This window comes from Grus americana, chromosome 2 (assembly GCF_028858705.1).
Source record: "Grus americana isolate bGruAme1 chromosome 2, bGruAme1.mat, whole genome shotgun sequence".
Lineage (NCBI taxonomy): Eukaryota > Metazoa > Chordata > Aves > Gruiformes > Gruidae > Grus > Grus americana.
Window position 1 is genome coordinate 78,277,911 of NC_072853.1, and position 15,416 is coordinate 78,293,326.

General features: G+C 39.4%; 1 protein-coding gene across 2 annotated transcripts in view; it reads left to right on the forward strand.

Annotated features, from left to right (window-relative positions):
- ADCY2 (adenylate cyclase 2) overlaps positions 1 to 10,938 on the forward strand; it is a 226,711-nt gene extending 215,773 nt beyond the window's left edge. For both annotated transcript variants that reach the window (XM_054817328.1, XM_054817327.1), the window contains 4 exons: positions 470 to 577; positions 2,654 to 2,768; positions 6,631 to 6,755; positions 8,076 to 10,938. In XM_054817328.1, the coding sequence (XP_054673303.1) occupies positions 470 to 577; positions 2,654 to 2,768; positions 6,631 to 6,755; positions 8,076 to 8,228 (501 nt within the window). In that variant the 3' untranslated portion in view covers positions 8,229 to 10,938. The remainder of the gene's footprint in view (positions 1 to 469; positions 578 to 2,653; positions 2,769 to 6,630; positions 6,756 to 8,075) is intronic.
- The last annotated feature ends 4,478 nt before the right edge of the window (positions 10,939 to 15,416 follow it).

Here is a 15,416-nt window from a genome sequence, read left to right on the forward strand (position 1 = left end):
TTAGCAGCAAAACCATTTGGAGAACATTGGAATGTCCAAAACAACCTGGGATATGAACTAAAATCCTTGGATTTTAGTCCCATTGGCATGGACTGTCCCATTGGCATGGAAGATGTGCTTACTTTCAGAAAGCTGCTTAACTGTTGGCTCACATGGTGACACAGTTCCAATATCAAACGAGTGCAAAGTCTACTGACTTTTAAGAGCTGTACGTACAATAAGGTGGAATTTATTCTTATTACTATGAATTTAGTCCCTTTATAATAAAAAGGTATTTTAACAGTCAGAAATTCCCTTTCCTTGGAGGCTTTAACCATTGTTTTATCCATCCTTAAGTCCTTCAACCTGTATATATTTGTGAAGCCATTTGAGGTCTATTAAGAGGCTGTTATAAGAATTGATGCTCTGAATGCTGTTAGAGTAACAAGGCTGCTGATCTGAATAATAAATAACCATCCTTGTTTTACAGTTATTGTCAAAGCCAAAGTTCAGTGGAGTTGAAAAGATAAAGACCATTGGAAGCACTTACATGGCAGCAACAGGATTGAGTGCTACACCCAACCAAGAACAGTGTCAGGTACAGAAAAGGTTCCTGCTTAATAAAAAACATGTTCAAATGAAGGCTAAAATTCTGTTCATTAAACTGCAGGTTATGTATAATGTTGTGGCCTAGTTTTTTCTTACTAACTTAGATTGTATGGTACTGGACAAGTGTATACTTTAGTAGTCTGTGAATTACTGTTCTTCAGATTGTGGTTTGAAAATGCCACCTGTGTATTTGCTAAGTCTAAACCAGGCCTTCCACTCTAAATATAATAAAGCATTTTATTCCTACATGTTGCAGCAGAACTGGATTTATAGAGTGTACAAAAGACTGCAAGAATGAGCATTTTCCATTGTAATCTGGAGGGATGAGAAGCCATACTAACCATACACTTACAAACCCCTCTGGCTCAGCATTGAGAACGTGTTCCTTTGTTTCTGGTTTACTTAATAAGGTAGGACTGGGAACTGCAGTCAGTAGAAATGAAGTTTGGAGAAGCAATTTATAATTTTTAAGCAAAACCCTTGCTTTTGCCATGATCTTTAGAATACTACAGGTTAGCGACAGAGAGGCAGCAATTATGAATCAACACATTCTCTGCTAAGGATTAATGTGCTCTTGCCAAACTCATGTTCCTTCTAGACAGAAGCAATTAACACCTGAACTATAGACCCTAAAGATCCTGAGGACAAAAAAAAGAATTATTTTAAATTACCTCTGACATTTAATACAGGGAGGTGAAGGGGATGAAGGAAATGCAGAATTGTAAACTGGAGATGAGAAGACATAGAGGAGCTTTCAATCACAAGTAAAACTAGCAAACACAGGAAGAAATTTATTGTTTGAGTTACCTCCACAAATTGTGAATCAAGAGATCCAAGTTTTAATGTTCCTTTGGTGACTTAGTACACATTTTCAAAAGAAACCCACCGAAACTCAGCAGCCTTCAGTCCAGATGCCCAAAGATCCACAGATACTGCAGCACCTAGTGTGGCAGTGACTGACTGCTAGGCATACTGCTGGGAACAGCCCCCAGCTTAAAACAAGCACCCAAGGAAGACTAAGTGCCTAAGGAGGGGGTCTGAATACATTAACTGAACAGAAAACCATCTGTCTTAGCTAGGAGTGAACTCCAAAGGAAACAGGCTTCATTCATCTAAACAGCTGCTCTGGCAAGCACCACTACTGTCCCACCTAGGCTGATGCATCTACTCTATGAATCATCTCCTGAAGTTGTCATCTGTCTATCTCTTCTGTCACTTTATCTCAAGAAATGAGGAAGATTCAGTCATTTCTCATAAAGATCAGTGAGTCCATCTCTTATGAAATCACTCTTTTGTCAAGGTCCTACCCTGTGCTGTGGGAGCCCGAAAATCAATTTTTTCCTCAGCCTGAGGGGACTCAAACCAGTACTTAAAAATCAGGCTACACTGTTGATGTACAAGGAGAAATTAAGTCTATAACCTTTATAAGTGGTAGAAGCTCTAAGCTAGTAAATTAAGCAGAGAGGATGGGTTGCCTTCCTCCTCTCTCGTATTTTATTCATTTTCAGGTCGATTAGATGTTCTCAGAGGTGCTTGCTTATCTACCAGATGAGAGCAGTGGAGGAACTCAAAATTGTGAATTTCACTGGAGCTTAAGCATTAACTAGGGTGCTGAGCTGTGCAACAGTGAGAGGGAGGAGTCTCTGTGGGGTTGTCCACAAGCATTATTTATTATTATAGGGCATAAAATAAAAGCAGATGCTTAGAGAAAATTAATAAGCAAATCCTAGGCACATATAGACATTGAGTGCCTGTAGGATTAGATAGCAGCTAATCAGTTATTTGACAATCAAAACATTAGATTAGACATGGTTTGGATCTATCATCCCTACACTGCCTGACTATGTAAGTAAAATACATCCTGGTCTATTGGCCATTGTTTGATCTAACTGATGGTGGACAGGGCACCATCTTCTACATTACTTTTCTGCTGCTGCCTGCTGGCATTAGGACATCCCTAAGGGTTTCAGTGCTTTCAAGAGTTCAGTGTATTTGGTTGTATTCTCACAGCAACTAAGGCTAAAGAAAATTATTTTATTCTGTTTGTTTGGCTGTTTAAATTCAGGAACCTGAACGACAGTATATGCACATAGGAACCATGGTGGAGTTCGCATTTGCCTTGGTGGCGAAACTGGATGTCATAAACAAGCATTCATTCAATGACTTCAAGTTACGAGTAGGTATGTATCACAGGATTTTTATGAGAATATCATGGAGGAGGGGCACAATTTAGTGTGAAGTCCGAGCTGATTAAAGTGTTAGCAGGACTGACCAAAAGGGACATGAAAGTAAATATCACTGTCTTTACCCTGTTTAAAGGCAGCCTATGTGATACTGCCCATTAACCAGAGCTGCTGCTGTGGCAAGGAGTTTTTCAAGGCAGGACTAAGAAAAGGGCAGTATTCTAAGTAAAGAATGGTTGAAAAATACATTCCCATGGCTTTGAATCATTTTATAGTAACTCTATAATAATTATTTTAGAGGTTGTTAACCACATAATTTTTTTAAGTTTATCAATACCAAAGGACACAAGAAGACTCTAGAGAGGGCTTTACAAAACCATATAAATGGTTTTAGAGGAAAAGAGTTGCAAGAGGCCATCGAGGCTGGAATTTGAAATGGTTTAGATCTACTAAACTCAAGCAAGCATACAAAAATGCACCCTTTCCTTCCTAGTGTTAGACAAAGGAGGATATTTGTCTTCTTTGTTATTCTGTGGTTATTGACAAGTAAGAGCAAAGATGACTAGTTGATTATATTTGAAAGGGTTATGCCTTATATTTCAGCTCCTAATTGCTTCTACTTGTGTATCATGGTATTTTAAAAAAGAAATAGGCAGCTGCAGTAAGCCATGGAAAGCACGATGAAATAAATGAATTCAGAGCTGGTCAAGAACCATATGTTCCAAAATGTTTATTTCCTGATAGCAATACACAGCAGTTTTACAATGCAATATGTAACTTGGAAAGTGTGAAATGAAAGCAGTAAATAAATATTGGAAACCCATAAATCCTGTAAACATGTCAGAAGTATTTGATTTCCAACAGTTATTCTCCTGTCTTGTCTTTTTCTTGCTGTGCCACTTGCTTTTCCTTTCGGCTGCTCCTCTCATGTTTATTTCACAGTGCCACCCACTGGCAAAACTTGCTATCTTCTGACTTGAAATATTCATGTGTTCCTGAGACCGCTCCTTTGCCAGTATGTTTTGTATTCCTTGGTAGAGTTAAAAAATGATAAAGCAAATCTGAAGTATGCTTCCTTCTCAAAGTGTTACAGAACTTGATGGGTTTAAAAAAAAACTTGTAGAGATACCATACTTCTGTACGGAATAAAAGTTCTCTTCTTGCCATAGATGACACGTCACATTCTTGCAAACATATCAGCAGTGTCAGTACAGATAAACACTGCGGAGTGGCAGGGCTAAATCTGCAAACTGATTAAAGCAATACTGAATCCTTTAAAATGGGGATCAGGAAGCAAACTTTCTAGAGGAAAAAAAAAGATACCTACTTGTGATTTTTAAAGTGTTTGCTATAGGTTCCAGAGAAGTCAGGCTTCTTTGCTTCATGAAATGAGGAATGATTAAATCTACAAAGGGACACAGGCCCCAAACTGGCACTATTGCCACTTTAATCCAATATAGGTACCACTGAGATCTTCACTTCCCATCTTCACTTCCCTTCTCCACTTCCCCCGCCCCCAGCTGATCATGAAAGCATCTGATAACCATAGTAGTTAGAGCCACAGAAACATTTGAACATCTGCCTCCCACTGTAAGACTTAAACCCAAACTGCCATTTGTAAAAGCCTTCCTCAGCCAGCATCTAACTCCAGAATTGTTGCAACTCACTAGAGGTCTCAGCTTTCAACCTTCATTTTCTGTGAGTGCCTGAAACGCTAGTTGTGCCTTAGGAGGTAGACAGCCTACCCTGACGTTGTCAGACAAGGGAGAGGGGCACCTAGATTACATTTCAAGCGTTCCTCCTGTTCTGTTAGCTAAGGTGCTTGATTTATTAGACAAGCTCAGATACACTTTTGTGGCAAGTTTTGCACAGGTACTGCTTTTTTCCCCGAACAGAATAGAGGCTGACGTTGTTTTCCATATAGCTCATGGTTAGAACATTTGTCTGTGTTGTAGGTGAACTTAATTTGGTTCTTGCTTTTGGCTGAGGCTGCTCAAGCATGGGGATCTCTGTTCTGTGGAGAATGCTATGAGCCCAGGATACTTTGGAATGAGATATTCTCTGTCTGTCCTGCTGAACAGTATTTGCCTTTTCATGGAATAATTAAATGTTGCTTTTGATACAAGAGAAAGAGACAGATGGTATCATCCTTTGTTAGAGAATTCATCTGGACTGACAGTACTACTTTTCCAGCCTTGCCCCACAAACATTCAAGTGTCATGCGAAGGAGACCCGCAGTAGCCGGAATGATGTAGAGCAGCACATCCCAGAATGCCTGAGTGGCCAAAACACATTCCTAAGAGATACAGGCAGAAGTCTCCTCGAAGGAGGAGGGATCTGAAGCTGGCTCTCCATCCCCTGAGGTATTACTCAAACCATCAGCAGTGGTGGTTCAGGAAGGAGCTTTAAAAAAAAAGTCACCTCCTGCCCCTTGTATTTTGTAGGAAAATCCCACCACACTGCCCTAACTTCTGGACCATGGCAGAGTGCATGCCACACACATCTCTTCAGTACTCCCTACGAGCCAGCTTGGGCTACTCGGCAGATGGCTTCTGTGGATTCCAGTCCCAGGCCCCTAGTGCTTTCTACATGTTGGATGTCACGAAGCAGAAAGACGTACCCATGGCTTGGTTGTTACTGCAGAGTGTTGCAAGGCCTGAGTCCCTTTGTGCATTTAATCCCAAGCACTTAGACAAGTATTTATCTGGTTCTATCTGGTATTCCTTAAGGTTTGCTTATTTCCTCAATTTTCTAAATTTACCTTCCACAGTCACTTTTTCCACGGTTTCCAAATGACTTACAGCATGGTTGCTAGCCCATGCTGCCATGTTGGATATGATCCATACTAGGTGATCCAGCTCTGAGATGCCTCTCTGTGCTACAATCACACTTTCATTTTGCTGCACAGATACATCCCTAGTGATGGTTTCTGTCAAGGAGTTAATAGAAGTCAGTTATGATCCACACATGTGGAGATAATTTTAGAAATCCAAACTGCTCACTTGTCCAGGGTGTATTTCTCACTAAGTGTAACTTGGCTTTCCTGCTCATCAGTATGTATAGTTACAATTATAGTATATTTGATTCTGGTTGATGATAGTGCTTTTGATTTTGCTTCCTGGTTTCTTCCCTACTAGCACAGTACAGCCCACTCCCTTTACAAATGTAACATAGGACACAAACTGACTGCAAGAAAAAAAAATGCCCGGAGTCAAATGAGGGGCTGTACTGTGTTGTTCTTCAGTCTTACAGTGTGCATTCCAGAGCTAGCAATTTGTTACTCTTGCTCCATGCTTAATCAAATTATTTGAACACATATGTTTATATTGCAGTTATTTAGGACCATTCTGTGGGCAAGCCAGCCTTCAGAACAAGGCTTCAAATCCTTTCAGCTCATTCACATTAGTTTATTCTACATTAAAGAAGCAAGGAATACTGTAAAAGTCATTTGGTTTGGCCATCAACTATTGCAGAGAGGAGAAGTTGTTTTCACTACAAGTAGAAATGAAAAGAAATTCTGTTTTCCCAGAAGCTGCTGCTCTCCCACAGTGTGTTCCTCATGCTAATAAAGGCAGTATCAAGTTATTAGGATACTAATGGTTGAAAATATTAAATTTACTCAGGATGGGAGGGAGATGTAAAACTAAAATTAGATGATCTAACTTTTGGCATTTTTATAACCAATGTCATCCTGCTGTAAATGGTTGATAAAACAGTTGTGAACAGGCTATTAGTTGCTGTACTCACCATTCAGCATGAGCCAAATACCATGTTCATTGACTTGATATGTTACCAGATGCACTGTGTGTCCTTGTCTGGTGGATCTTCTTTTTTAATGTTAAGTTCTGATGTTTTCCAGGTATCAACCATGGACCTGTAATAGCTGGAGTAATTGGAGCTCAAAAACCACAATATGATATCTGGGGCAATACAGTAAACGTGGCCAGCAGGATGGACAGCACTGGTGTCTTAGATAAAATACAGGTAAGTCTTCATTTTGTCCTAGTATTTATCTCAATCCTTTGAGTTTGGTGCTTAAAAAACATCATATATTTGTACACTAAACAGGTCTGTGTTTTGGAGCTAAGGATGCCTACAGAAAAAAATTACCAGCTGTATCTGTACATTTCAAAAGAATTACACCTTGGGCAGGAAAGTAAAGAATTAAAAGAAAATTATAGGGCAAATGGGAGGGGAATCAAAACTTTGTCTTGACCATACAGAGGAATACAGTGGAGGAAGTCGTGGTTGCCTGGAAATGCATCCCTAGATTAACAGAGGGAAATCCAATTTCTATTCTGTGAATTTCTAAACTCATAAAATACTACCTACCTTATCTCTGGAGGGCATTCCTGATGTTGATTAGTTCTAAATAAAGGAAATTACCATAACTGCTGTACATCAAGTTAAATCCATAAAACAATCATGAAACTTCCTTTTTAATGGGTCATGCTGATTAATAATCCTTATAGATTATTATCTGCATAGATTATAGATAGACCTGTATAGAAAAGACCTTAAATTTTCTAACTTTCCAAGGATTCCATAGTCAGGCATCACATTTTAAGTATCTGCCTAGTATGCTGCCTAGCACTTTGGGATCCCAGCATGTGATTGAGAGCACTCCAAATCTATGATTGAGGCTATTCAGAATTAAGTAATGGAAAAGTACAGTTACCAACTGTTGGTCAAAACTGAAAACAGAAGGGATGTCAGAGTGATGACATCTACAAACAGTTGTTTGCTTCACAAAGAAACACAGACAGTCTGAGGCAACTGATGCTGTTGAATGACCTCTGTTCTAGCGGGCTTTCACCTAACATAGCAGAACTGCCTAAAGTTTGGTGCACTGCCAGTTACATGAGAAACTGGCAACAGCAGCTCTGACAGATGACACTAATATCTTACTGTCACTTCATTCACACAGCCTTAGGATTTGGAAAAAGGTGGGGAAGCTTGGGTCTACTGAAATGAAAAACAGCTTCTGAAGTTGAGAAAAATGCTATATGAGGAAGAATGTTGTCCCCAGAGCCATTTGTGTATCTACTAGCCCTCTGTTTGCAAGCCTAGGTACAGAAATGGTTATACCCAATTCGATACTTGATGTAAGCGATTAGAATAGGCATCCAGCAACAGACGATTGCAAAGCTCAGGTGCTCAAACCTCATTTGAGGCCCTTAAAGGCCTTTAAGCATTACAGCAAAATCCTTACAATTGTTCAGAACGTATGTTCTCTTCACACTCTGGAAGAAGATTCTGCTTCGCTCTGTTATCAACGCTGATTGTGTTACTGTATTGTTGCAGGTTACAGAGGAGACGAACAATGTGCTGCAAACACTGGGGTACATGAGCACTTGCAGAGGAATAATAAATGTGAAAGGAAAAGGTGAATTGAAGACATACTTTGTACATACTGAAATGACAAGATCCCTTTCACAAGGGAATGTGGCATCTTGAAGAATGCTTGTACGTGTCATCAATACCATATTTTCAGGAAAGTATCACGCACTTTTTAACTACATTTTGGCCCTTAACATGCGTGCTATTTTCTGGTATGTGGCACTTATTTTAATATGGCTGCAGAATAGTCCCATGAGCCATCATTTTGCACCTTGATATTCCTATGTTCAAGGACAGTTGCGTTGTACGCTATAGGACTGGAAGATTGTACTGCAACTTGCACTGTTGTTCAAAGACAAGAAAAGAAGGAATAGGAATTATAAGGAGATAAATCATCCTGAAAGGACTAAAAAGAGATGTTAGTGACAAAGGCGGAGAAAAAAGGCAATAAAGCTAGGGGTGCATACTATTTTCTGATGCATGGTGTTTTCTGGAAAATACAGTCGCTCCCCAATAGCATCCACTAATCTGGTATTAAAGTACACAGTATTTGTAAATAAATTTACTCTGTCGACACATGATTTGGATGTGATCACCAGTTGCATCTCATAGCCAGGGACACGTTGGGTGGCTTGCTGGCATTCTTTCTGAAGAGAGAATTAAAAATGCTGGAATAGTTTTGTACAAACGTGTCAAATGTTTTGAAGCTATTGTCTTTTGTAAGGTTAATTCATTAAAGGTTTATATGTACTTTGTCTTACTGTTGCTGTCTCTTAGTTTTGCTTCCTTCCATGGCTTCTGTCATTCCAAACCTGCGCGTCCTCTGCTGCTGCTGCTGCTGCTGCTGCTGCTGCTACTGCTGCTGCTTTTTATTCAGCAGTTAGATGTTGAGGCAGGCTATGGCCAGCTATCTCAATAGCCTTGGCCAGTAATATCTGCTAGACTTGCTATTGCCTTTCAGAAATTGAATCACCTCTATTGTCTTCAGTCTTGGCTGGCATCCTAGGCACTTTGCAGTCATTTACTCCATAGGTGATACAGAAGACTTACCTCAAATCCATAAACACAAGCAAAGTGGGGGATACTGGAGACAGTAGTAGTGTTGCTACTTTGCAATTGGCCTGCAATGCTTAAACTATAACTAGAAGAAGCTGTACAAAAGAAATGTTTTGTTTGTTTTGCACTTTAACAACTTCTTTTGCCCTTGCATGCCTTTCACTTAACCTTTGCAATGCCAGATTTCATGGAATATTTAAAATAATCTATCAGGACAGGAGTATGAGCGGAAGATATAAAAAAATGCTATTTTGTGAATATTTGAGATTAATTTAAATCCCATTGAAATAAAAAGTATCACACTTGCAGAGTTTCATAGATGAGCCAAGTGAAAGACTGAAAAAGCAGGTAATTGTACTATCTATGCTCCTTTGAAGCATACGTAGTAAAGATTAATTTTTGCTTTGCTATTATCAGTACTTGAAATTAACATATTCTTTTACTCATAACTGCCTCACAAGACCAAAATTAATAAAATCCTATTTAAAAAATACCATATCATTACAAGATTTTTTTTTCTGACTGGTATCATATGAATATAGAAGTCAACTTATGCACTATTAGCTCTGGCATGTTATTGAAATGTAAAAAGTACTCAGATTTCTCTGAAACATATATTTACATTTGCATTGCATTGGCGTCCTTTCAGGAGGAGTTCTCAAAATTGTGGGTCACAAAAAAATGGCATCAGGCCCCTGAGTGTGGCACGGTTTACTCACAGCAGCCATCTGCCCACTAGCAAATTGGAATGTCAGTAGATTTCAAATGCCTACATTTGCAGTAAAATAGACAATCTGAATTTTGATCCTTTTGAGTTAGTCTAAAAGCAAAATGCAAGTTATTTCAGTTATGTCCAACATAACACACCTGACGTCTCACCCAGAGCTGGAGACACTTGATCAGTAACTCTCAAGATAGGTGATCAGTCTAATAAAATCACATTAAAAATGTTTTGTTGCCTTTATGATTTCTTCCTTTTAATTAATAAGATAAATATTTTTCCACTGGAATGAAAGACTTTGCAGGTAGCTCACACGGCAGCAGAAACAATGTCCCAGTCATTGCCTAAAACAAGCTAGCACTTAGCTATGCTTAAGACTTCTAAATCCCTCCTCTCCACTTACTATCAATTTGTCCTAGGAATAACTAAAAAATAAATAAATCTCTTAGACTTTGAATGTACTCTGGGCCCTTAAAATCATTCTGGTTATCACAGGTCAAAGCAATCGTTTCTTACTGTGGATGAAAACCCTTTATGTAAAGTTGATTATATTGTACTGTTGTATCTATGTGCAGCTTTCAGTATAACCTGTACATTCAGGATTTTGCTTTTCATTTGTATTCTTGCACACTTTATGCATCAGTAGCAAACCTTGTACCTAACTCAATAGCCTTGTTTCTTTGATTTTTACAGAAGTTAAACAAAATTATATTTCTGTAAGCCATGAAATATTAAAACATTTGAAGGGCCATGTTCCAATGAAATAAAAAGAAAGATATATACGTGCCCTTCAAGAGCATGTTGAAAATGCCCTTGTTCAGAGAACTCATGTTTCTCTGGTGTTCTTCTCTTGTTTTGTAGTTGCATTCAGATTCTTGCAGCCAAATCCTGCTAAAGAACAAGAAAGTGGGCAAAAGATTATTATACATGTAGTGTGATGCCCAGACAAAGAAAGGTGCATACCATCCGCTCTCCAGCCTTCAGTTACTATTATTACTATCTTTCTAGTGCCAAGAAGCTATTTGTATCCAATAAATACTTTTTGTCTTCCAATGCATTTTACATCTACTGTTAATACTGTTTTATTTTTCCCCTGTCTAGATGTACCCAGAGTTCTTGTAGCCTCTTTCTTCCTCTCCTGCAGCAATTTCATCTGCCTCAATAACTGGATCTATAACACTGCTCATGTATCAGTGCATAACCTGAAAAGCTTTATGATAACCATACAAACCAACATTCGACGTGCCATATATTTTACATCACAGTAAGGCTCAAGTTCTACAACTTCCATGTTGATGCTGTAGTTCATAGGTCGCAGCAAACCACAAAGAATGTGACTTCCAAAAGTACAATGCAAATGTATTTCACACCGTGAGGCAGCAGCCAGAAGATCAATGCAGGAGTGATTCACTGTGGTCTTGGAAAATGAAATCCAAACGGGAACATCCTGCTGGATTTCTTTTTCAAAGTCAATGCTTTGCTCCAGTTTATAGAGGACTACCAAGGGACAGGAAAAGAGATTAGACTTGCAGATATTTTTGTTAACTACAAAAGCAGTTGGGATTACCTGTAAATTAATGCTATTTAGCTGCTGTTTCTAAAGAGAGACATTAGCATCATATCTATACTGTGTGAAAGCATTTTTCATTCTCTTTATATTCCTTTATGAATCCTCTAATTTGTAAAATATCTACAGACCTTCCCTTTTTCCACTGAGGCACAGGTAGGAGTTCAACCTGCTCATTTCTAAAGCGACAGCTGTGCGCATCTGAAGGTAGAGCTGGTGAAAGTCTGTCCCCTTCTGCTTTCAGAACCTCGTATCAGGACAAATAATTAGCTATGCTGTCAGAATGCTTTATATAGCAGCAGATTTACTGTTAAAAGCAACGATTACCTTGTCCTTTGATATGTAGTTTTCCTTTTGGTTGTACTTCTGCATGAAGATACTTTAATTTTTCATTTTCAGATAGCAGATTCTCCTTCACTTGACCTAGATGCTACCCTTCAACACTTTTTACAGGTGGACCCCAAACAATTTTAAGACTAGGGCTTGTTAGTTGTGTTTTTCCTTTCTTGTCTAAAATAGTGGAGTGACTCTCAGGAGGAAACAAAAGTAGAATGAGATGTATGTGCCTTAAATAAAACATGTAATTAAGAGAGAACTTTTGTTCCTTTAAGTAAGTACTTCAAATTTGTGTGGATTTGTTCAAAAGTCGTGTATAAATCAATTGTAGCTGGTTCACCCTTAAGTTTGCTACATATTAATTTTAAACATTTTCAAATTTAGGGGCAGGAATTATTCAGATCAATATATTTTTTTAATATTGATTGCAAGATGCAAGATAAGAATATTTTAATCCTGTTTGCAACTATGAAGATATGAACTCCTTTATGTTGTAGGATGCCACTGTTCAAAACAAAGATTCTGCTAAGAATTGTTTGAAATTTTTTGATGGAGTATTTTTAAAATATATTTGTAGCCATTGAGATGCTCTTCATGAAAATCTCAGTTTTAACAGGAAAAATGCACGTGAAGTATTTTGAAAGATTCACATTCCTAGACTAGAAATTTTAATGTTTGCATTCCAAAATAGTGTTACAAATAACAATTGTTACAAAAATAATGTCACCTCATGTATAAAATTGTGTATTACTCTACTCACCAAGAGGGTTATTGAACAGAATATTCATCTGACTCAGTGAGTTGGAATATCCATTTAGCAGATATCAGTCAGCATACAAATAATAATTGCAAATTATATCACTCAACCAGTTACCATTTTATAATTGTTTTTAAATTATTAAAATAAAAATAATGATAATTATTTGAAAAGCCTAATTCTCCATTAAGCAGTTGAAATTGTAGTCACAAGCCAACCAGGAAATGTCTGCAATCTGCAGACCAAGGCTCAGTCATTGTGTAGAGAATTGAAACAACAGATATATTCAAGGAAAATTAAAGATTTTCCTGAGTAGCTCATGAACAAAAAAAAGCCCTAAATATTGCAAAAGGTGTGCTGACTTCTGCAGACGATGTGAAGTTGTGTCCTTCAGAAAACCTCTGAAGAGCGTTCCTGTTTGAGACGGGTGGTCTGTCACTAATTCAGGGTCTGGAAGGAAGAAGCACTTGTGTGAAACAACTGGCTTGGACCAAAGCTGTGCTAGTGGAAAGAGGACAGAGCTTTTGAGCCATTTTTGTTTCAGCCTCTTTTTCAAGGGCCATTGGATGCAGCATTTGTTGGCAAAGTCTGTCTCTCCTTTGTGGATCAGCTGAGGGTCAGGAACACACGGCAATCTGATCTATGTTGAGGTGAAACAGCAAGGACAGGAGATGAATTGCTAAGCCTTAATTTGACAGCAGGCTAGCCATCTCAGCTCTAAGTGACACAAGTTTGAAACAGGTATGTCAGCTTGCAGTAAGAAAACCTCTGCTGTGGTTTTTCTGCATAACAATGACCTGTCCAGTTACATGTCATCTGTCCTCTTGTGTCTGTCCTGTCTCCATCCCCCGTCATCGTCTTCGTCTCCCCCATCTCCCGTTACATTTGCTTCACAAATTCTTTTTATGAATTTTCTTGCGAAGTTACTCCATAAGCCAGTTGGGCATTTCAGAACAGCCACCCTGCCCCTGAGACACCTTTATGGCTATTAAAGTACGTATCAACACATCCAAAATGCAGGAACCTTAGCAGTGGAACCTGAGGAGGATATTGCTACACCCTAAAAAGGCTGGCAATTGAACTTTTCCTCCATGAGACACCAAATTCAAAGCAACTTTTAACACTTTGGTCTCTGAGCTCAGCTGTATTCGAATGCATAGTTTTGGCCATAGAGATTAAAAGTGCACCCTCGCCCTCTCACAATTATTTACATGTTCGTATTTAAGTTACTAAGGAAACAGGCCGACCTCCCGTGCTACTCTATAACAGGAACGTACACTTAACAGTAGCATGGCAGTAGCGTATGATCTATGTCTGGTTGTAACGGGAACAAAAACCCCTGGGCATTCATATCCTGCTTCTGGGGAGTCTGCAAAGGGTGACCAGGAAGAAAAAGCCTTTGTACAGTTCAAATAATTCTAAAGGGATTTATACCTTCACTGGGAAGGAGAAATGAACTGAAAAAGCATAATTTTAAATTATTTCAAATGGAGCGTTTAGGACAAATCTGTAACAAGCCTCCAGCAGTATTTTTGACAATCTGTATTGCATCCAGATAGTGCAATTAAATTAATGCTATCTTAATTGTTAATCAAAATGAGCTACATGTGAACAGTAGAAAGAAAACTAGAGAGAAATCCTTCAGATCTGACTTCAGAGCTCTTGCCTAGCTTAGTTTATATTTCTGGCGAACAGTTTCTTGCGCCTCTATTTATAGCTGCAGCTTCAGCTGAGCTGCTGTTTATAAATGGGCTCGCTATCTCTTGGTGCTCGGACTAAACTACAAAAAAGCACTTGCACAGTGGCAAACGTGTCTCTGCGTAGGAAGCTGATGTAAGGCAGCTGTTGGATTTTCAATTCTACTGCTTGCTTACGCTGCGCTAATTTGGCCCATGCTATAGAAAGAAGAGGATCCTAATTGGTAGAGGGACATTATTAGATAAGCAGATGGAAATTGTCACGAATGATTAAAAAACCCACCCACCCAAGTTTGTAGAGTATAAATACCTCCACCCTGCACTTGCAAAGAAGCAAGAGGCTACATTATTCAGTGTGTTAGTGATGGGAGAGTGGCAGCTATATAGCATGGGTTGGACTTTTCCCATGAGTTGACCTGAATTATTGCATGGGTCTGAGACGCCCAAAAGAATTGGTTGTGAAGATCTCTGGTACCCTGAATGTTGGTTGCTCTTTAAATAAATCATGGATACTCAGTAAAAATAAGACGCCTGGAAGAGCGCTGTTGTGAAAATGTTTGCCAAAAGATACTAGTGACGATGATGATGATTCTGCACCTATGGCACTAATACTGTGGTTGCAGAAAAGAAGGGTAAAACAAACCAAGCTAGTTGCAGATCCCCAGCAGCACAGTAAGAAGCATCACGGGCGTAGGTAACATGTTTGTCTGAAAGCAGGATAACCCTGAGGCGAATATTGAAACTAGGAGCGGGGTGCTACTAGGGCAGAGCAGTTTTAGAGTCAATCTGTTGCTGGATATTTGCACCTGGGAGACGCTTACCTTCGGTGCCCCCAACATGAGTGTGTGTGTGTGAGAGATTTCCAACTTCGTTCCCTAAAATGGCTACACATCTCGTTAAAACCTGTGGAGGCGCTGGCCAAAGAGACCCCAAGTTCCTCAAGACTTGGGATCCCCATCCTGGTGGGAACCCCATGCCGCGGTGTGTTTGTAGCCAACCTCTCCACTTAAAAGGGGATTTCTGGATTAGCGCAAACAGCCACGGGAAAAGAGTCGGCCGGGCTTTGCTCCAACCTTCTTCCCCAGCTCCCCGCGTCGGCAGCCCGTTTCGCGGCGCTACGGGCCGCCCGGGCCCTCCCTTCGCCGCGGGCGGTGGCAGAGCGTTGCCGGGT